Source organism: Truncatella angustata (genome assembly GCF_020726525.1).
Source record: "Truncatella angustata strain MPI-SDFR-AT-0073 chromosome Unknown BKA67scaffold_2, whole genome shotgun sequence".
NCBI classification, from domain to species: Eukaryota; Fungi; Ascomycota; class Sordariomycetes; order Amphisphaeriales; family Sporocadaceae; genus Truncatella; species Truncatella angustata.
Window position 1 is genome coordinate 861,421 of NW_025763382.1, and position 21,709 is coordinate 883,129.

General features: G+C 50.2%; 8 protein-coding genes across 8 annotated transcripts; 3 read left to right on the top strand and 5 right to left on the bottom strand.

Annotated features, from left to right (window-relative positions):
- Positions 1 to 304: 304 nt before the first annotated feature.
- Positions 305 to 1,600, top strand: BKA67DRAFT_654793 (uncharacterized protein; the record flags this gene model as incomplete). Its single annotated transcript, XM_046106617.1, has 3 exons — positions 305 to 955; positions 1,018 to 1,271; positions 1,396 to 1,600. The coding sequence occupies 3 exons, from the start codon at positions 305 to 307 to the stop codon at positions 1,598 to 1,600; spliced, it is 1,110 nt and encodes a 369-aa protein (XP_045960690.1).
- A 134-nt stretch (positions 1,601 to 1,734) lies between these two features.
- On the bottom strand, positions 1,735 to 3,174 carry BKA67DRAFT_531726 (uncharacterized protein; the record flags this gene model as incomplete). Its single annotated transcript, XM_046099420.1, has 1 exon — positions 1,735 to 3,174. The coding sequence occupies one exon, from the start codon at positions 3,172 to 3,174 to the stop codon at positions 1,735 to 1,737; it is 1,440 nt and encodes a 479-aa protein (XP_045960691.1).
- A 1,052-nt stretch (positions 3,175 to 4,226) lies between these two features.
- On the top strand, positions 4,227 to 5,078 carry BKA67DRAFT_531727 (uncharacterized protein; the record flags this gene model as incomplete). The annotated part of the gene is made up of 4 exons (XM_046099421.1): positions 4,227 to 4,256; positions 4,309 to 4,637; positions 4,722 to 4,737; positions 4,794 to 5,078. 4 exons carry the CDS (start codon positions 4,227 to 4,229, stop codon positions 5,076 to 5,078), a joined length of 660 nt encoding a protein of 219 aa, XP_045960692.1.
- A 4,904-nt stretch (positions 5,079 to 9,982) lies between these two features.
- Positions 9,983 to 12,040, bottom strand: BKA67DRAFT_654796 (ARS binding protein 2-domain-containing protein; the record flags this gene model as incomplete). Its single annotated transcript, XM_046106618.1, has 2 exons — positions 9,983 to 11,605; positions 11,657 to 12,040. 2 exons carry the CDS (start codon positions 12,038 to 12,040, stop codon positions 9,983 to 9,985), a joined length of 2,007 nt encoding a protein of 668 aa, XP_045960693.1.
- A 1,574-nt stretch (positions 12,041 to 13,614) lies between these two features.
- Positions 13,615 to 15,148, top strand: BKA67DRAFT_552050 (mitochondrial carrier domain-containing protein). The gene is made up of 2 exons (XM_046101799.1): positions 13,615 to 13,928; positions 14,032 to 15,148. The coding sequence occupies exons 1-2, from the start codon at positions 13,828 to 13,830 to the stop codon at positions 14,906 to 14,908; spliced, it is 978 nt and encodes a 325-aa protein (XP_045960694.1). The 5' UTR covers positions 13,615 to 13,827; the 3' UTR covers positions 14,909 to 15,148.
- On the bottom strand, positions 15,077 to 17,850 carry BKA67DRAFT_157284 (Mak10 subunit, NatC N-terminal acetyltransferase-domain-containing protein). Its single transcript, XM_046095146.1, has 6 exons — positions 17,657 to 17,850; positions 17,525 to 17,592; positions 17,335 to 17,463; positions 17,045 to 17,275; positions 16,527 to 16,991; positions 15,077 to 16,480 (listed from the first exon to the last, which is right to left on the bottom strand). The coding sequence occupies exons 1-6, from the start codon at positions 17,763 to 17,765 to the stop codon at positions 15,245 to 15,247; spliced, it is 2,238 nt and encodes a 745-aa protein (XP_045960695.1). The 5' UTR covers positions 17,766 to 17,850; the 3' UTR covers positions 15,077 to 15,244.
- A 628-nt stretch (positions 17,851 to 18,478) lies between these two features.
- BKA67DRAFT_654799 (mitochondrial ATP synthase epsilon chain-domain-containing protein) lies at positions 18,479 to 18,870 on the bottom strand (the record flags this gene model as incomplete). Its single annotated transcript, XM_046106619.1, has 3 exons — positions 18,479 to 18,562; positions 18,634 to 18,748; positions 18,839 to 18,870. 3 exons carry the CDS (start codon positions 18,868 to 18,870, stop codon positions 18,479 to 18,481), a joined length of 231 nt encoding a protein of 76 aa, XP_045960696.1.
- Positions 18,871 to 18,972: 102 nt separating this feature from the next.
- On the bottom strand, positions 18,973 to 21,115 carry BKA67DRAFT_552062 (cytochrome b-c1 complex subunit 2). The gene is made up of 4 exons (XM_046101800.1): positions 20,632 to 21,115; positions 20,376 to 20,550; positions 19,479 to 20,317; positions 18,973 to 19,422 (listed from the first exon to the last, which is right to left on the bottom strand). The coding sequence occupies exons 1-4, from the start codon at positions 20,893 to 20,895 to the stop codon at positions 19,327 to 19,329; spliced, it is 1,374 nt and encodes a 457-aa protein (XP_045960697.1). The 5' UTR covers positions 20,896 to 21,115; the 3' UTR covers positions 18,973 to 19,326.
- Between the last annotated feature and the right edge of the window lie 594 nt (positions 21,116 to 21,709).

Genomic DNA, 21,709 nt, shown 5'->3' on the forward strand with positions numbered 1-21,709 from the left:
AGATGAGAAAATGGATTCTTCGGTATGAGACAAGGTCCGAAAACTGCTCCATGTGACTTGCCGGCATTTTTTCTTCGGTTTGCTCGGTGTGCTCGGTAGTATTCCTCAGGTTCCTTATCGCATTTCCCGGGTGCATGAATTTGTCCGACAAAGGAATAGACTAATACCACACGACTTACCTAGTTGATACGTTGGGAATGTATGTAAGCCAGAGAAGAGAAGAGGACATATTTGCTGGTCGTATTGCCCCGTATCACTTACCCAGCATATTCCACCTTGGTCAACCAAATCGGCAACCTGCAACATGGCTGTTTTCAAATGCTGGCAGGCCTACTTGATGCTCTTCCTCTTCCTCGTGCTCTCACTCTCTGACATCTCGTCGGCGCTTGTGGACTCGAGAGTGAGTAGCGAAAAGAGTGACGATATCCTGGGAAAGTACCTGAACAACGCGCTCTTGGGTTCCACTCATAGCCGTCGCCAGAACGACGGCTGCACGCCGGAACCAAACTGTAGCCCCTCGACCTGCACCGACACGGTATGCAGCATCGCCAAGCGAAAGACGCGCGCTCTCCCGCCCATAAGCATCGGGGACAGCATCGGCAGCAGCAACCTCACCGAGCTCGAGCTCGAGCTCGACGATAGTCTCGGACTCGACGTCGTTGCTCTTCCCCCGGGCGTAGACAAGCGCGACCTCGCCAAGCGCTTTTTACGAAGCCCGATTCTCCAGAATACAATCAACACCTACCTACAGGGTCAAAACGGAAGGGCAGACCTCGTCAACCTGTGTCCCAGCAATGCTGGCGGCTACGATACGCCCAGCTTCTGCGTGTCATACCGCTTCGGCAGCAGTGCTCCCGTCGACCCGAGCACGGGTCAGCTCCTGATAGGGACGGGAAACACCGAGCTGACGGGATGCACGGTGCTGACGATTGCAAGTTCACGCGGGGTATACATGGTACGCTCAAAAGCAGACAAAAAGGTGACAAGAAGACGCTGTACTAACTGCTGAGCTATCAGTGCCACTTCTGGCAAGACCTCAACTACCCCAACGCAGACAACGGGCGTCCCGATCGTCCAGCTCTGGGATTTCAGCCGGTTTTGAATATGCTGCGCGGAGAAGGGGACCGGCGGTGGGCAGTTGGTCCTGCTATCGACAAGGAGATGTTCGTGGGTCTGGGGGTGAATACCTGGGCGTTTATCTGTACGCCACGATCGGGTGCGGACCTCAACGATGCGAACCGTTATCATTATACTGCGCAGCAGGATCAGCTGTACGTTTCCCTTTTCTTGCCCACACCGTCCCCTTTCCAGGTTTCTTTTTGTGGTCCCCATTCATAGGTTCCCTACTATGAACAGTTTGATGCTTGCTGACGAACAATGAACCACGTCCATCAGAGTCGCCCTCCTGAAAGAAATGATCCCCGACATCGGCATTGTAAACTATAACTACAATTGGAAACAGCCGTACACGGAGTATTACCAGGGCGTCGCGCTGTTTGAGTACGATAATAACGCGGATAACCAAGGAAGTCCCGAATGGCGGCTCTGGCTGGAGATGGCGAACGAGAGGGGTAGACGGTTAGGTCAGGATCCGGCCTAAAAATATGTTGTTACTTATGTAGTCGATCTCGATATGTTTCACGTTTGGATGAGTGAATCTGCTGTATCTAGTCTGCTAGCACACCAGCGTTGGCCGAAGAGGACAGACATGACAGATACAAGCCTGTTGTCGAGTTATGGCGGACCGTATTCTCGCCGCTGATCTTGCAGCCATTTTTTCATCTCAGGAGAACCGACAGGCTGAGGTGCGCCAGTGGGCAGATGATACGGAACCGGCTGTTGAGCTTCCTCATTGCCCGCTCTTCTCAATGTATTGCTTCCGTGTGCACCAACCCAAGTATGGAACCTCGGCTGCCCCACACCCGTGAAGTGTACCAGCTCTTCCCCAACCATCAACTCATCCAAATACAAGTGATCCAGGTTCGGGATTCGGCTGGCAATGTAATCAAAGACGGGCCTAAACGACCCGTTTACCATAGTCACAGTCTTCATGGTAAGTGCTCGGAGAGTTTTGGAGCTCCTCTCCAGAAAGGCGAGCATATCGCTCTCACGGAGAAAGACACCACAGAGAAGACATTCTTCGATGGGAGGCAACGTGTTCAATGTCGCGATGCCGCGCTGGAAAATTAGCTCGCTCGGAATGGCAACCCTTGAATCGAGGCGACGGCGATTGACTCCGTACTGGTGTATATGTAGGATTTTGAGATTCTGGCAGGCGTGGATCAAGCCCGCCAGACCTGTGAAATTGTTTTCTTCGCGTGCATCGGTCATAAGCGCTTCCACGTCTGGTTCCTCCTCCTCCTCCTCCCCGTCATCCGAGCCGGACCAGTCACTTTCGTCTGCCCAGCCGCTCGATGCCTGCGTAATGTCAAGGATCCGATCGGAAACGCTGATAGACAATGATCGGACTGACCCTAAAGTCTGGGACAGTGGATCGGCAGAATAGTCTATGATGCTGAGCTCGTTGCTCGCAATGCTGCATTGGTATAGATGAGAACCGTTGAAAAGGTTCAGATGATCTAGCTGGAGTCGGCTCTTCTGCAACGCCGAGAAGACGATGCGGAATGTCTCCGCTGCGCTTTGCCAGATGAGTCGCCAGCCTTCCCCGCCAGTGGGAGGGAACTGACGCTGGGCATCGATGCGACATTCAGCGACTTCGAGAGACAGGGAATGCAGCTTCCCAGCTACGCCATTCGCCGCGATATTTTTAAATGCATCGCTCAAGCGGCGAACAATCAACCCAGAGTCCTTTGACTGCTCATAATCCTGCTGTCGCTCCTGCAAGATTTGCAAATGGCGCTTGCTCTCAGCATCCTCTGGGCGTGTTTCCACCGCGGCCTCTAGTCTATTGGTGTCGCGCACGACGCCCACAAGCGTCAAGTCGCGAATTTCGCAGCCCAGCGAACCACGCCGCGTCACGACTTCGAAGTCTTCAAGGTGAGGACTGCTGACCTTCACGCGCTTAGACCGGAAGTAGGACCGGAAATGACCCTGTGACGCTTTCGAGCGGAGGCACCGGCTCGTCAGGCGGAGACTGCCGACGTCTGTGACGTCTAAGCGCCCGACGATGCTTTCGACAAGCTCAGTATGACAGTTCTCCAAGCCAACAGTCATTGTGCTTCGGGGGAGGGGTTTGTTTTCCTTTTTCGAAAAGTTGGGACTTTGTCGGATGCAAAGCAGACGAAACTCTTGATCAGGCGGGGTTGGCTTGGTATGCTGTTTAAAGAGCTGCGCTGCCTAATCCAGTGTGGTCAGCTTATGATCTATTCTCATGACCTGCTCGGGCAGGCGGTAAATCTACATTCAGGTACGGCACAACCTTTGGGTCTCTTCTGGGGAAAGTCCTCTTATATACTCCGGTATAGCGGCCTCGGATGAATAAATCTTTTTTTTGGTTTTATCCAATTGCATCCATGGTACTCTGTGCGCCAAAAGTCGCTTATTGCGGTTATGCAGACTTGCTGCACGGCGAAATGTGCATGCAGTGATATTCTACATACAACATGCTAGGCTTTATCCATTTTATTAGCCAATCCACTTTGACTGCTCTGGAACTCAGGATCAGTACAGTTTTGTGGATAATAATATTTCTATCCAGAGCCGCGGGCTAAGTTTCGGGTTATTAACAACAGTCACAGTTGAACGTGCGATGCCCAGCCATTCTGTCTTGCAATATCGTGATTGAGAATCTTTCATCTTGTCCTTTTGCCCCAAAGATGTGGTTTCGAGATTCCTTGGTCGACAACCTGGATAAAAGTCTCTCCATGCCAGTTTACAGAACTAAATTTCGAGCAAATGGATATTACATTACCGTCTTGGTAAGATCGATATCCCCCGAAAAGTTCCTAGTATCAGTGTGTACTGAAAATGAGTTGGGAAATGGCGTAATCGAGCTGCTTGGGCAATATTATCACAATAGGACTGCTTGAATCTTGCCGTTGCAGTAACCATAAACCTAGCTTGCTGGCTGCAGACGTAATCCATCCTCAATACGACTTCTCCGTAACCATGCATATACCCTGATAAATATCGCATTTCCATCATCGAGCTTATCTATCGGGACACCCGACGGTTGAAATACCTCGTTTCTCGCGAACGGCAGTCCATCATCTGTCTGTTTGACACACCAAGTCAAATCTCAAAATCTCCAGCCCACGATTCGCACAATGACTATCAAAACCGTCGCGGTTGTAGGCGTAAGTACACATTCACCATATCCTGGCTTCAGAATCTAATTCTCAATCCAAGGCATCGGGTCTTTTAGGCGCTCGTGTCGTGAGCGCACTCCAGACAGCCAACTTTGACGTCACAGCCGTGACCCGTCAAAAGTCAAACGCGGTATTTCCCTTTGACGCGGTGGTTCGCCGCGCTGATCTGTCTTCCGTCGAGTCTCTGAGTGCCGCATTCGCCGGTCAGGATGCAGTTGTCTCGGCCGTTTCAATAGTTGCAGCCGTCGTGCCTGGCGCGCAGAACCCCATGATTGACGCTGCCTTGGCAGCTGGGGTCAAGCGCTTTATTCCATCAGAGTATGATCTCAACACTAGGAATCTTCAAGGAGAAATACTGGGAGATTGGCTGTAGGCAAAGACTGCCGCTGTCGACTATTTGATGGAAAAGGCGCAATCAAATCGCAATTTTACCTGGACTGGTATTGACACTAGTTTGCTCTTCGACTGGGTGAGCGGTGTTCTGACATGATGAGTGCTGGGATGGCTGAGCTAATCTGTTGGTAGAGCCTCACGCGAGGAATATATGGGTTCTCATTCAAGGACAAGACTGCGACCATCTTTGATTCCGGCAACCAGAAGGTCTCGACAACCAGCTTGGCGTTTCTTGCCAAGATCGTTGCTGCTGTCTTGCAGCACGAAGAGAAGACCGCCAATCAGTACATCGACGTGATCGAGTCCACCGTCACACAGAATCAGCTTCTCGAAATCATCGAGGCTGAGATGGGCTCCAAGTTCACAGTCCGTCATATCTCAACCAACGAGGTGACACGAGAAAGTGGCAAGGGGTGACCAGTATTTTCCCTTTGTGGAATTCTTGATCGCATACTGGTTTCGGGACGGACCTGGACATGCCATCAAGGATGAAAACAAAGCGGTATTGGCGGTCGTCTTCGAGAAAAGCTGCCCCACGGACATATCACCCTGGCATGTATGTCGAATATCGTTGACGACGTTCAAGGCAAACCCCCCGTGTTGGGTCACATTTTTGGTCGTTTCACGTAGAAATTTGTTGCACCCATTCTTAGTTGCTTCTCTGACCAGCTCCTTGCCGTATGAATTTGAAGCCACGGTCTTGACGAATGTTTTGCCAGCTTCTGTTTTGACGAGCTCATCCATCCTCGGCGCCCATTGGTCATGGCTTGCTGGTCCAACTATGGCGGTATCCAAAATACCTTTTTTAAGTCCTTTTTGGACTAAATTTCGATAAATTCACCCGAAGCGGTCGGTACAACCATGTCGAGGGATTTTGTGAGTTTGCGGTGATTGTTCGATGTCGTGACTAGATATGAAATTAGTCTAAGACTGGATTTGAACCCGCTGAGCATGAAGAAGGGACCTGTCCCCAAGTAAGCCTCCACGAACCATAAGCTAGTGTCGAGGGAGATGAAGCACCAGAGATGAAATCTTGTGAATACCTTCTCAGGCTAGAGTGGAAAATCCACTACATCCCAATGCTCTCGATGGAGGGGTAATATAAGACAGTTGAGCATCAAATGTCGCGGTTCTAGCCCTTATACAAGGCACTGTTACACGCACAGTTGCAGATGCTTCCCCTCTAAATCCTGATAAATTTGATAGCTAAATGTAACAGAACAGTCTGCCGTTTGGCTGTATGTATGGCTTATACGTAGCCGGTTTAGGACATCCGAATCTGAGATTATCAAGCTGCCTGTCAAGGTAGTGAGTAACCCATCTGGCCACGTATGACACGAATGATGCAATTCAGAGCTACGTTAAACACACATGGACTGCACTCAAGGTCAGCATTTCGAGTCACAATTCTGCCCGATCGCACAAGCCACAACTAACCCCGCGTAAGTTTCGTAGTACTCATTTTGCCTTGACGTGTAGACTCAATTTTGGACCTTTAATGCTTTGAATAATGTAGAGCCAGCGAATGAATGATGCAATGTGCAAGTATTGAAAAAACATGCTACCATCGGAGGGTGATGTGGATCTGGATCATCGTGTGAGCTATCGGCGGATGCTTCTGGTTCTGCAGTAGTCACGGCAGCAGCAGTCTCCTGCTTCCTGCCAGGTTAGAACTCATGATGAATGCCGGTCTGTCACCTGCTGATTGCAGAAACCTACGACACAGAAGCAACTTGTGCGTGATGGGATACCGCAATGTTTAGAGGTCGTAGCCAACGTCAGGTTGCATGGAAAAGGGGTGGAAAATGGTGTGAAGGAAAACCAGAAGAATGGATCATTTTGTAGCACATCGTGACGCGAGATGGGTAAATACTCCAAATCTGGCGAGCAACCGCCCGAGGCAGAACAAGTGAGCTTTTCCCGGAATTTTTGGGTCATACGTAAGTAACATACCTTGGGTTTTCGAATTTGCAGCCTTGACAGCCCTTGGATTGATGACCAGGACCCATTTGTTCAACCGTTCCTTTGTCGATTGCAATGCTTTTAGTAGTACAATTCTGTTTCAAACCCCCATGGTCACAGGAGGAGAGATTGACAATGATTCCTCGATCAAGGCCAAATAAATAAAAAACCCTTTTCGAGAAAAGAAGGAAGAGGAAATAACGTTAGCTTACAAGATGTTGTTGACACTAGCACCTCGTTGGCTGTGACAGCGCGTCTATCAATTACTGCTAAGCCTAGAGCGACAGCCCCTCCTAGGATCACACTACAAAGCAGCATTGGAAGGGAAAGAGGAGATTGATACTTTGGCGATCCGGTAATAAAAAAAAATCAAGAGTCCTTTAAGGCTCCTCAGGACCCTTAACTCAAATGTTTTACTTATACTATCTTAGTCATCCCGTTATCCACAACACAACGACTAATCGCTACGGCCAAAGAGTTAGAAGATGAACCACATGTGACACCGTCATAGTAGAGTCCACGTCTAGCTGGACTCAGCAAGTTTACCGTAGCACATGCTTATACAGAAAGTGCTAATAGCTTCAAAATAGAGGAGGTCATTCCTAGCCAAGAAAAGGACGTTTTAGCAACGAATTCTTAAGGCAAATTAATATAGTCTGAAGACGAAAATAAGAATACAATCGAACATTACATAGATGAGGAATTATAAGAAATGACGACAGAACTAGAGATGAGTGAGAACAAATGAGGAGCTAGCCATTCACTTTGTACTACTCTATCCGATTTCGGCGAGCCTGCCGTCTAGAACGTGGAATAAGCATTTATGTTAGCATAGTTCGTTGTATTTTATGATCTCAAAACTTTAATGAGAATGACCAAGTCCGTCATCACTTATCTTTATAGTAATGCAAATTTCGGTGCGGGTTGCCAAGGCAGGTTCGCTAGACTACCTTAACTGTCGTGGGATATTTATATTCTTATTAACTGTGGTTATAGCCGCTGCGTTTGTGAGCGATCGTATACAATACATTGAGAACACCTCTCAAATTCGTTCCTTAGTCAACATCACCTTTTCCATAAGTGTGACAAAGTTGTACTCAGCCTGTCGACAGGGTCTTTGCTTGCGCCATGTTGCCCAGTTCCCTATGCTTGTCGTATCCTATACGACGTCGTGTTTATGGACTCCTACTCGACAGAATTGAAGTCATACCCGACCCATAACGCGCCACCAAACTTGAATGAGGAACTACGAGTCGCATAGTGACAAAGCTTAATCAGACGGGATTGTTGCCGTTCACGGGTTATGTAGGTAGGTAGACTCAAGATTGAATTATTGGCCAGGCGAGCTTTATTAAGCAGCGTTATAGAGCCATGTCGGGGCGCGTCTTCATTGGATGCGAAACGCAGTCCCGTGACACATGGCCTTTATTACTGCCCCTTAACCATGCTGGCTGCCTATCCGGCTCGCGAATTTGATTACGCCCATTAGAATCGCCGAGGCAACAATCCCTTGGGTGACGCGGATACAATCGCATCGTTAATAATCCCCGCAAGAATCAACTCGGTCTGTCTTATCACCTAGTATGATCAAGGGACGAAATGGTCCGCGCGGATATGCCAGGAGTCTTCGTGGCGGATCACGGGCGGGGTTCTATGAAGCATGAGTTAGAGGCAGAAATATGCTGCAACTAGCAACTGCAGTTCTACATGGCGTTAGCGATAAAGTCGCTATTTGAGATATCAATAGCAATATATGTGTATCTAAACAGAAAAAGTTTATTGAAAAACTAACGTTAGGGAGAGCATGTCAATAGTTTAGTTATGGGGTCGAGCTGTATAGTGGTGCTATCCAACGATTTCTTTATGCTTTAAAGTATAATGGCTTGGTACTAGAAGATCACTAGGGGAAAACAGGATAGCGCTACATACTTGCTCCCTATCCACTGCCCCGATATCACCCGAAAGGGAGGGGGGGGAGGGGGGGGGGTATGAACTTACAATCTGGTCGTTTAGGGTGGTCTATTAATCGTGACAACGGACGAAAAACGAATATCTACGCGTTCGCACGCAAAGCTACACAGATCAGACATCTCCTAAATACAACATTTCTTGTCTATAGACTTCAAGAAAGCACTCAAACAAGGCTGGTTTTTTTAAGGCGTTAAGCTTAACGTCGAAAAGAGTTGGCAACTATAATATATACATCGATTTTCGTCAATATTTTGATTACTATAAAAAATTGATTCTTGAAATCTTGCAATCCAACCGTATAAAAAATTCTTAAATGATTACAAGGTTTCCTCGGTGTCAGAATATATATCATGATTGGCCCCGGATCAAGTGAGCAGCTTCCGTGATAAATGGGGATGTTGTCGCTAAGAAGCCAAGTTTTAATACGTAATTCGCTAACAATGGTAAGCCTATAGGTCTTTGAAAGAACTGTTGCACAACGGTAATATGCCTATTATTGTCCTGAAATGGGTAGCGTTTCTGACGGACTAGTTGATCTACCCCCTAGCATGACGAGCTGGCAACATGTTACCGTGTCACAAGCTGTGGCTGAAATGATCCCTTTTCACCAGGTAGGTATGTCCTTGAAGCGCTGGATTAATACTCAGGTGAGTGACCACTGGGGAATTTCCTGTATTGTATGTTTTTGCATTTTTGGTTTGAGCCTGTCTGTATTAGTCCGAAGTGGTTAGAAAATTTGGATTGTGGGGTGCACTGTAACGGTCAATACTTGGTATAGGTGAGACAAACTGGGAAAGTGAAATGTCTTGGATTCGGAACTGATAGGGCTGAAATCTGTTCAACGCGGCACAACATATCGTCAGGCACAGATTTCCAATCCCAGTGCCAACCCCGCACGTGTTTAAATAGCATTTTAGTTATACTTTTTTATGCACTGCCATTAATTGGAGAATCCATTTACGTGATCAAACTGTCCATTGTGACAGTGGTTCTGGCGGTGCTTTCCGTCGTGGGGTTACCTGACCTGATGGCACAGTGGTCGTGCTTTTGAACGTCAATGCAAGTCACCATGCAGCATCAAGCCTCATACGGCGAGCTATCAGCTCGTCGAACTGCCGCCAAATTGTCAGAGCTGGGACCGGCCAGTGTTTTACTTCTCAGTTCATGTCAGGCAGTCTCCGCAGGAGTCTGGAGTGTTTCGTTTCACCAATTCTGGCGAGATCCAAAGTATAATTATTTGAAACGAAGCTTGATAATTTGCTATCCAAGCCATAGCGCGGACATTGCATCCGCTATTTGAAAGGGGTATCCATAGACAAGCATAAGTGACTCCCAACTTCCCGCGCACCACGAAACATAGCACTGCACAGTCCCACAACCCGTCGAGTTCACTTTGACTCTTTCAGAGACTCGATAACACTGATCTTCAAGTCTGTGTTTTGCTGATGGTTCATTTTCACAGCATGCAGCAAATCCTCATATTTCTTCTTCCAATGTAGCGCAGCTGCGTGGTCCTCCTTCACTTCATCGAATGCCGGGATATTAGCATTGCCGCTCTCACGCTTCCACGCAATATGTGGGACAGTCTCGGTCAGAGAGAAGTTACCAATCAGGTCACCATAGCGCAAGCCCCATTTGCAAGTATATTTGTTAGCAGTAGGGCCAACCTCGATTCGTGTAATCGTGGCCTTCAATCCTCTCTGTAGTACACTCCCGCTTGCAAGTGCCGCCAAGTTAAGAAGGAAAGTCTCTGGTGTGAGGGCTTGCTTCTGCATATTTCCTATCACCACCTTGGCTATGGCTTCGGCTTCGGCGAAATCACAGGCTGGAATATTATTGCCACTAGCATCGAGCCAGTTGGCAACCAGGAGTTCCGAAATAAATAGGCTCTCAACCTCGTTGATGTTGACCGTACTCTCATCTAGAGACCTACTCATAATCTGCGATGTGACCCCATTGGTATTGGGAACCAATGCTACCGGCCCCCTGTACTGAGGTGACGCACTTGCACCTGCAAGATTTGGGCCACTGTGTTCGCCCGAGGCATCATTGTTGTCCTCTGCACTGACTGTGGACTGCCCATTGACTGTCACGACGGGCAGCGGTGGCGTTGCAAGTCGCACACTCCCACCCTGCCGTTCTGGAACCTGGAGCGAAAGCCGCCCAGGCCGTCCAAGTCGTGCCGACTGAGTTGGCCCTGCTGATGTCGGTGTAGGAACGGAGGTTGGGGCTGACGTCGGGGCTGATACAGGCGCAGAAGTGGGAGCTGGAGCATTTGGAGCAGAAAAAGCGGGTGTAGAAGTAACTATGGCAGATTGAGGGATGTCTTTGTCAAAGGTCGTTGCCTGAAACACCCTGTTGCCATCTGGAGCGGCAGACAATGGGCTATCAAAACCACGATTTATAGGCGGCCGCCCACGTGTCTTGCCGCTGCTATTGGAGCTGGCACTTCGCCAGGCCGAAGAAACAACTTTTGCGCCATGCCTTCTTCCAAGTTGCTTCGCCTTTGAGGGTGTGATTGCAGAGCGAGGCTCATCTGGCCAGAACGCGTTTCCATTGATTGGTGTCATTGCCGAATGTGGGTATGCTGTCATAGGTGTTTGACTATATTCAGACGGCCATGGAAATGCGGAACTGGACCCGGGCAAGATACTTGATCTGACCTCGTCCGTCGGGGGAAACAAGAAGGTACGCTGACCATCAGGATGCGCCGTCCAAGACTCAGAGAAATTTGATCTTGAATTGGTGCCATCGATATTAAGGCTCGGTGACTGTAGCTTAGGTCGCTGTGACGGAGATTTGTTTAAATCATCCTCTGGTTTTCGTCGCCCGCGCCTCGGTCTGATTTCTGGCAACAGCGACCTTAACGCCATGTCATCTTCAGCAAGGACACCATCTCTTCCTTCTTCACAAACTGGATTTGGATCCGTTGGAACTTGTGTCCAGTACGGGTGCTCATTGCCAACAAGGTAGTCGAAGAAGGCGTCGATATGCATTGAATGCATCCACCTCTAATTGCATAAGTCAGTAACGTGGGCATTCCATCATTGCGCTGGACTTACCTTGAGCCTCACGGCATATTGCTGGATCTTTTGGGAACTCTGGCCCTTTTCTGGATCAGGTTGACTGACACCCAATTTTACAGCCAAATCAGCCCAGGTCTTGACCTCTTTGACGTGGAGTTTCTTTATTAACTCGAACAGGACAAAAGTGCTAAACGTTTTTCCATCACTCTTTGGAGGAACACGGAAAGCTTCGGCCAAAACATTGGTGTCTGTTTCAACTGGGACTCCTGGATTACAGTGAAGGATGAAATTGACGTAGGCATCCTCGATTGTTGTGCTGCTGATGTCCTTATCCGGCAAGTCTGGTCTGCCCGATATATTCGTGGCCGAGGATGGAGGCGTTGGGTGTATGCCAGTCATTGCTGGCATAGGAATTGCCATTCTGACATTTGCGTAGCCAGGTTACGTCGTGGTCTTATCTTTGATATGAACTGGATCCACACGTGCTGTTATAGCAAGGTTATAGCCACGTGAGGTGTCGATGCAGCTGACAAGCGTCCAAGAATCTTACGTCTGCCAGTCGAACGTCTTTACTTTGCCCAAAAGTGTCTAGTTCCCCCAAAATGCGCGACGGGACTCGTAGATCGCAGAATTGGAACTTTGCCGGAGAGCGTGCACTGCTGATTGAGGAAGTACCGAGATCCAACGCGTTATGATCAATAGTTGCCGAGGGTAGCCATTGAGACGAACAAGCGACTATCAGGCCATGGGTGCAGCGTAAAATGTGCACAATTCTATCACTTTGAGCCTGACCGATAACGAGATCATGTCAACTAGAAGGGGATGCGCAAAGATTGGCGAAATACTGAAGGGAATTATCGTGTCGTGGGAACATGTTGTTCTCTAAAAATAGGTAACTCCTGCATTAACAGGGGGGGCTGTGGTCTGGGAGGAGACCCTTTCCTCTCGGATGCTTCTTCTATTTATATACATCACGTGACTTATAACCAGCAAACCAGTGAATTTAAGAAGTCTATCCCAAACTTTGGTCACTGTGGACCTGGTTGAGTAGCTTGATTATAAGTCTCATGAATTGTAATTTATCAAACCACGACTTTCTACGTTCACTAGGGCGATTACTTTTATGATCGTCGCCACCTGTCTCTACTGTGCCTCTAAGCGAGAAGCAGATACCCATGAATTTCAAAGGAACTCCTATGATTCGAACCGGTTTTTACTGTCTGTAATAATAAACGAGAGCCTGGCAAGCACAGTGTGCCTTGTGGGATGAGTATTTCTTCGAGTGTTTGATTGTTTTGCGGTGGCTGGTTGGTATTCGCAGTTTATCGCAATCCACACTTTTCTCGCACTGCTTCCCTCGGTGGGCGAAAGCCTTACCATGACGTTGATATCTCTGCATGATTGTACGATTCCACGTAGAGAGCTTGCTGTTTCATTCTACCCAGCTCTACCAATTGCCGATTCCTACCTGCTCCTTTACCTATACACGCAGAATCTTGCCTACATTGAACATACCTAACCTTAGTGCTTGTAGACGATGCGGGCAAGCGAAGGCCAAGAGGCTACATGCAAAGATACCGCGAATCCACACCGCGTTCCATATTGTAGGACCCTTCTGAATGCTCCTGACGCCATTAACTTTATAGCTGTGACGGACAAGTAGCTACACGGTATCGACGTTGCCTTAGTGCGACTCGGTGAGACATAAGGCCTGTCTCTTGAGTGAGTTACCAGTATACTCGAGAGCATTGCGTTTTCTGCATTGTTTGTTCGGCTACAGCAAGCAACCCCTTAAAGCATTCCAAGCATATTCGGAGCTGTGAACAAGGGCCATCAAACACGCGTCTGTAGACATGTGAAAAAGGGGACCACCATTATTAGCATGAATATGAGTATCCTAGAGATCCATGCCATCCAAAGACAGTTGATAAGCCCTCAGGCCCTCCCCCTTCCCTGTCCCCCGCACTGCAAGTGCTCCCGCTAGCACTCGGCTCCCAGCAGCATGACGAAGCCGAGGTCCGATTGAAACTCCCCAAGAACCGACCAGAGATCATCTGCGAGAGTTCTTTATTCATTGTTTCCAGTCATCTTGGGATATGAGCGCAACAGTGACGAGCTTGCCTACAATTCATCATATGTTCCTTGCCCCCGATTGAGAACTCTCTATCAAAGACTCGTTAGTATACTGTCGCACTCGCAAACGAACCATGGCGCCCACAGCTTCGAAGCCCATCGTCATTCCCCAGAATGACAACGTCGCACATGCCCTCGCTGGCGCGGGAGGCGGCGTCCTGTCTATGATCTTGACGTGAGTCTATCTTAACCACTCAAGTCTCCCCCACCCCCCACAAACGGCGAAGCACCTTGGATCTACAAGGAACAAGCCAACTAAAACAACAGCATCCTGCCAGATACCCTCTAATCACGCTCTCGACACGAGCCCAAGTCGAATCGAACCGCGCCGAGACCCCGTTCCTGACGGCCGTAAAACGCATCATCGCGCGCGAGGGCGTGTCGGGCCTGTACGCGGGGCTGGAGTCGGCCGTCTTCGGCATCAGCGTCACCAACTTCGTGTACTACTACTGGTACGAGTGGACACGGGCGTTCTTCGAGGCGGCGGCCGTCAAGGCCGGGCGCGCCAGCAAGAAGCTGACCACGGTCGAGTCCATGATCGCCGGGGCACTCGCCGGGTCCGCGACCGTGATCCTTACGAACCCGATCTGGGTCGTCAACACGCGCGTGACGACGCGCAAGCAGGACATCGAGGAGAAGGAGGGCGCGGGCGCGCCGGAGGCCAAGGGGAAGAAGAGCAGCCCCACGACCATCGGGACGCTGCTGGCCTTGCTCCGGGACGAGGGGCCCCAGGCGCTGTTCCGCGGCGTGGTGCCCGCGCTCGTGCTCGTCATCAACCCGATCCTGCAGTACACTCTGTTCGAGCAGATGAAGAACGTGGTGGAGCGGCGGCAGCGGCGCAACATCACGCCCGGGGTCGCGTTCGTGCTCGGCGCGCTCGGCAAGCTCTTCGCCACCAGCATCACCTACCCGTACATCACGGTCAAGTCGCAGGCGCACGTCGCGGCGCACGGCGCCGACGGGAGGCGCGAGGGCATGGGCCAGGCCATCGCCCGCATCGTCAAGGAGAGTGGGTACAAGGGCCTGTACAAGGGCATCGCGCCCAAGGTCACCCAGAGTGTCCTGACGGCTGCTTTCCTCTTCGCCTTCAAGGATGTGCTATACGAGCAGACTGTCAAGCTCAGGACCAGCGTTGCAAAGAAGTCGATCGCATAACTTGAAGGCTTTCTGGCAGGTATGTTGTGTAAACTACATATACTTCAAGCAGGGAGGCTCAATGCACTGGATCGGAATGGCACAGTGACCCGAGATGCAGCCCTTTGGCGCTGTGGCAATAAGTAGAAGAAAAGGGGAAGATGGCCCATCGTTGGGACATAGGAGTTATGTATGATATGCGAATGCCATAGACGTCTTTTGATGTTATCTGCTTTGGTTAATTTATACCCGAATATGAGGACCTGTCCATCCTACTAGTCGTGTTTTACTTTCTTCATTTCAACTTTTCTTCTATTTATGTTGACGGCAACGGCACCATGTGTGTACAATCCTCCATCAAGCAGAAGGTACGACCTTGGGCACGATCCACCAGTCGTGATATCCATTGCCCTCTTCAGGCATCTCAACCTTTAATCCCAACTTCTCCCCAGCTATGTCCTCGCCATCACCAAGCTTCTCTATCGCCTTCTGCAACGCGGTCACAGCAATGCCAGCAAATATCGTGGCTTTCTGGCAATTCTTGATGTTGGTCAACCACCTGTCATGGCAACCAACCGAAAAGGTATTTTGCTCTTGCATCTTGCTCAGCGCCTCGTAGCCCTTCTTCGCCCCGCCGACAGCATTGTCCGCGTACTTGAGCAGCTCAGCGATTGACGTGTCGGGCTGCTGCGTGGCCTTGGTGAAATCGTCAAACGACGGTAGCTGCGGCAGGCCGATATTGACAAAGGGCTTCATGCGGACCTCGTAGCGGAGCAGGTCGTCACTGTAGGGCCGCGGTGGAGCCCTGATCAGGCCGAGACGTTGGAGCACCGTGTATAGGCAGCAAAGCCCGTCGGCAAACTCCCAGGTGCAGGCCGCGTCGAGCATGGTGACCCGGATGTAGGACATGGACTTCATGTACTTCTCCTCCTTGGCCGCGCTGTATGATTTTGAACTCCGAGCTTCAAACATGGATCGCATCACGAAGGTCTTGATTCGGTCGCCGTGTTGAGCTCGAGTCTTGGCGACATAGTTCAGGTACCAGTACATTCCTGCCAACTCATCGACTTGATACGTGGATAGTTCGAAGCCAAGTTGAACGATCCACTCCATCTGCCGGAGCTTGTACAGATACGCCCACGACGAAAGTGGCAGTGAATAGCCAACTGGCCCGCTCGCTGCTGTGTGCATCTGCTCGTCAAGGTTGATCTGTAGCAAATTATCGATCTCTTCTACATCAGCCTGAAGAAGATCCCATTCCTGAATACTGTGACAAAGGGTTCGTCGGACTCGACAGCGGTTCTGGCAGAATATCCTGTAAAGGTCAAGATAGCATTCGGCGACGCGCTGGCGGAAGATCTCCATCTGAGCAGCTGTTTGATGGCGAGGATCAGTCGGAACTTCTATGGAGTCGTTGGAGGGATCCATCTGAGGCGCATTAGGCAGGCACACAATAGAGAGATCATGATCTAATATGTGGCGAATGCTATATGACCCTAGCACAACCATTTCTTTGAATAAGAGGCTCTGCATCAGCGTTCTGATTATAACCAATGGCTGAGGTTTCTTGGCTTGGAACGATGAAACAAAGGTCTGTGCATATTAGTGAATAAGGTATAAACGCAGAATAGACACTTACCATGAGGCTCTGAGGGTCCGAATATCTCAATATGTCCATCGCCTCTTGGCCATCTTGAGCCATTCGCTTAAAATGAGCATATGTGTCTTCAAACGTCAACTGAACAATAGGACGAGGAGGCATCGTGCTGGCCAGCTTTCGCTGCATCTTCGTGCTGAATGCTTCAGGCACTGGTGTGCCTAGAGAGTGCTGTTTTCTTAGATGCTCCAACAGCCCCGTCATCATAATCCATGGCGTCTTCAGTGATTCCGGGTTTGCCTTGGGAATACCTATCAGCTCCAGGGAGCGAAGAAATGCTATCCTAAACTCGAGACGAAGATCCAGAGCCTCGCGAACTTCCTTGGATAATGAGTTGCCCATGGCTCGAAGATCCGCTCGTGCATTGCGAAGCATATCGTGGATCGGGCCCAAGGAGACATCCGAAAGCATATTGCGATCGTATGTGTTCGTTACAAAGTCTTCCTCCTGCTTCTCATTAGCATTGTCGTAGCATTGTCAAATAGTCTGGGAGAACGTACCTCATAATACAATTCCTCCTTGACAAGTTCGTTCACGAAATAGCAGCCTTTGAGCAATCCCACACAGTATGCTCTTAGAACAAACAAAAAGGGCGACTTCTCTTTGGGGACCTCCAAGCCTCTATCAAAGTTGACTCCCTCCAAGGTTGTCGGCGTTGATTGCATGAGAGCATCCAGGTAAACACTCGTAAAGAGAGTCTGAGACAGGGGATAGCCAAGATGCCAAGCCATCTGTAAGGGGAAAATGTCAGATGTTGTCGTGCTGAAAGAGGCCGAAGAAGTTGTATTACCTCCAAACAAAGCAGTTGATCTATGATGCCGAGAATCTCCTGAGGCAGCAAATTCCTCGTCACGTCGTACTCTTCATCTAGAGACTCGCCATCCGCAAGACAACCGCTGTCCATTTTTGGGTCCATAATCTTGAATTATCGTTAGCTTGCATGGGAACCCGAGGGCTTGTTCTCATCGTGAATTGCTCACCTCGAGAGCCGAGACGGACTCGAAAAGGGTGAAGTAGCCATCTTTGACAAGTTCACCAGGAGCCAGCTCTGGCGTTAAGTGGTTAGCGCATGGTCCCCCGGTTATATATATGACATGCATTGGCTACCATACTCTTTACAGCCGAAGAAAACCTGTCAGTGATATCTGTCGCCATGATGCCTGGGTGAGAAGCGATCTGTGGCAGTAAAGGCGGGTTTGGAGGGCGCCGCTGCTGCTCCATGTTTAAGTTCGGGTCGCCGGACCCACGATGATTGTTCCTTCGTACCCTTTGGGGTAAGTAGGCTGTAGACTACAGGCTACTTGGAAGCGGGCAATGACTAAAGCCGTTTATGGTCTTCTCTTTGGGATTTGGGAAAAAGGGGAAGAGAGAGTGGTCATCACACATTAGGTCTCAGAATGGGAGCAAACGAGTTGTTGTGTTGAGCATTAAAAAGCAGGGCCCCCGCCGAAAGGCTACAAGCTTGGAAGTCGAGCGTTCGAGAAGTTGGCACCCCTCAATGGAAGCATCCGAGCAATTCGCAAGCAAGAAGTAAATGCATGATCCTACTGCTCTGTTGAGTCGTAGTGAGGAAAAAAAACCGGACAGCAGTTGATTACGAAATGAGGTTTCATACGTCGATATCTCAAGGCTTGGAGAATTTACAGGTTGGCAGCGGGTCTCAGTGGTTGCCGAATTAGTGTGCAACATTGCAGCGTCTACTTGCTGCAGGTTCGCAACGCTCAACTTGGTCAATGGTATGTGAGAAAGCAGATTTCAATGGTAGATCAGGTCTATTTTTCGTGGAATTTATACAGCTGTACACGGGCTTGGTCTGTAACTCAGCACCCATCGATCATCGAACTTCCTCCCGTCCACCGTAGCAGAATGCTTTCTTCCCCAGACCATCTCAGCTCATGTGAGCCTCTCGCCATCGCTCCCTATGTTCGATTCGTTTATGAAGCCGGGGCACCAGCGGCCTCCTTGGCGGCAGCGGCGTTGGCATCCGCCAGGTTCCTGACGTCGCCCATCTTGCCGTTCTGTCCGTGAGGGATAATCGTCAGTGTCTGCCCATCCGTCGTGTAGCTGATCCGCTCCGCTCTGCACTTACCGACCACTTTGCGAAACGCAAGTCGGACTCTCCTCGTCGCTCGGCAATGATTCTCTTGTCTTCCTTCAGGCTTCGGCGCACGACGCGCGAAGCGACTGCAAGGTAGCGGTTGTAGCTGTTCGGACGGTCCAGTTAGCAGGAGCTCCGGCAATTGCATAGGGCTGTCGGAGGAGCGAAAAGTGAGTTCAATCTCCAATTGACTCACCTAAGGCCGGCGGTTTTCCAGGCGAACACCATTTTGACTGTGGTTCTGGCTTTCTGCGTGACTGAGAGGGATAGTATTGATTGAGAAGTGAATTGCTCCTTTGCTAGCTCGGCTTTCAACTTGGCTGGGGGCCCGGTTGATTTTCTACCGTCACGTGACGCTTAGCCTGCCCGGCAGCGTACGGTCATATGGCCAAACCCATTAACTCCATATACCGGGTATTCTTCAACAACGCCTGCGAAGACGCATGAATATGTCCTTCTCGTCAAGTCAATTGTATTCGACATATCCCTGACAAGCCGAATGCTTCTGGACAGATTTACGAAATCTAGAGGTTCGGCATGGTCCTTCACAGGGCAGTTTTACTGAAGCGGGCCGGAATACATGTCAGAAGCAATGAAATTCTAATAGATTTACTATATGCACAGGTCTCGATTCTACAGCAGTGAGCTGAATTGTTGGTACAAGTCCTACTCCAATTTCCCAGTCTATACCTTAAGACCAAGCTCCTCGGCATATGGCAAAGCGTGCAGGTCACCGACAGCAGCAACCGAAGCCTTTCCGTCAACAAGTGCCTTAGCAGCCTAGACACGGTCGAGTTAGCATTAATCACATGTTCGTAAATGAAAGCGGCACTTACAGTCTTCAACTTCTCTGCCGTCACACCCTCGAGGCTCTTGATGGTCTCAGCAATCTGGAAAGGCTTGCCAGAGTGGACAAGACCAGAGCCAGCCGCCAGGATAGTTGAGATGCCAGCCTCGCTTGATGCCAAGGCGTCGAACTTGGCCTTGGCAATGGCCTTGGTAAGATCCTCCTTGCTAACACCGCCCTCGACGACGCTCTTCAACGCCTTGACGGCCTCTTGGGCGGTGGTGCGGACAGCACCGGCGGCGCCGGAGACCTGGATGGTGAACAGACCAGCATCAGAGTATGCGAGGTTGCTTGCCGATGCGGTAGCACCGGGGTTGGCGGCAGCGATCTTGGAGAGGAGGGTGAAGCCAGGAGACCACTTGACGTTGGATTGTCCACCGAGCAGAGCAGCAAGAACAGCAACCTCGGGCTTGTAAGAACCGAAGCTTGAACCGGGGAAAGCAACGATCAGGGTGTTTCCGCCAGCGTGAGCCAGACGGGATTCACCGCCGTAGTATGTCGTCGAAGCAGAGCTGGCCGAGGAAGATGCGGACGAGGGAACAGACTGGAAGAACTGCTCGGTCCACTTGGAGAGAGCGGAAGTAGTGGCGCCATCACCGACCAAAGCGATGTTGGACTTGGTGTAGACGGAATCGGCGAACGCGGCGACCTTGTGCTCATCGACGTAGCTCTTGAGAGGAGTAGAGGGCGATGGGTACAGTGGTGAGCCGAGGCCAGTGTGGAAAGCGACGGAGTGGACCGCGTCGAGGGCGAGGGCGGAAACGTCACTGCCAAGCTTGGCCTGCTTCAGGTGCAGGATTCGCTCGACATCCTCGTGGAACTCGTAGGCTAGATATGTCAATGAGCATGAAGCAAGTCCACGGGCGAATGGGCGGATTAGACGTACTGGTGTACTTGGTCGAGGAGATGACCTCGGCGAGCAACTCGGTGAAGTATGGGATGTCCTCGCGCAAGAAGCTGGCCTCGAGAACGAGAGCCTCTCTGGTGTGGTATGCGAGCAATTGACCTCCAAGCAACTCGCTCTCTCGGGTGATTCGCAGGGCGGATCGCTTCGTGGTGTTCTGTAGTGGTACCTAATTAGCTCACGGCTCAGGGGATCCGGGCGATGGTTCGATGGTGGCCGGGGGGGAGGTTCAACGTGCCTTGAAAGCAAACTCCTCGAGAGCAGCGGTCAAACCAGGAGCGGGTGCGTATCGTGTTCCAGCCTTGGCCACGATGGCCAGTCTGGTGGTAGGGCCGTGAGAGTCGCGGGCGGCAACCTTGACGCCGGCTACATCGGCGGTCTCGAAGGTGTGAGAGTCGGGAGCGGAGGATGCAGCAGCGTAGCCACGTTGCGCAAGCTTGCTGGAAGCCTGGCGACGAGCAGCCAGCTGGGCACCTCTCGAAAGAGCCGTCCTGGAGAACATGTTGAAGGGGGGGTGTCGTCGACAATTGACGATGTGATGTCTGTCAAGGCAATTGTTGGAGTTGAGCAACTTTTGCAGCAGGGCGATTTTCGGGTGCAAACTAGAAAGCTTGGGCCAATCTGGGCCAATTGAAACGCTGGGAATACTAAGTGCTGTAGTCTAGGACCTGAAGAATAAGTTCCGGAGCAGCAGTCGGTTACGATGGAAGAATGAAACGAGCCAGCAACATGGCTACTAAATGATTATTCAATGACCTTTCATCTGCATTGCACCAATTCTAGCTGGGAGACCTGGAATAGTTCATCTGTTTACTTTTATGTCGTGTTCAATGCTCCAAGCGATTAATAGCTGTGAGTCTGATGATGGACTACACACGGTTAAGTACATAGGTACTCAACTTGACTCTCAGTGCGGATCCGTACTGTACTCTGTTAGCATGATGCACGAACGCCTATTAGCATGTCCTACTTGACAACGCCGTATTCTTTATGTTGCTCACAATAAAGCAATCGTGATCCAATGCTTTCTTCATGTATTTATTCTATTCAGTATCACTGACAATGTGCCATAGTATCCAATCAAGCCTGGAGTCGAGCAACAACCATGAGCACCAGAACTATTAGTACTCAGTCGAGCCTAGACTAGCACGAACTGCGCATGAGCGCTTGAGCCTGTGCAACATGCGCTGCACAGTACGTAACTAACTGCTACCGTAAGGGTATTCATCAGGTTAGTTCTTTTTCTTTTCCATTGCGGAAAACTGCCCCACCATCAAAGCATTTATTTCTCTCCTCCAGCCAGACTAGCCTTGCGT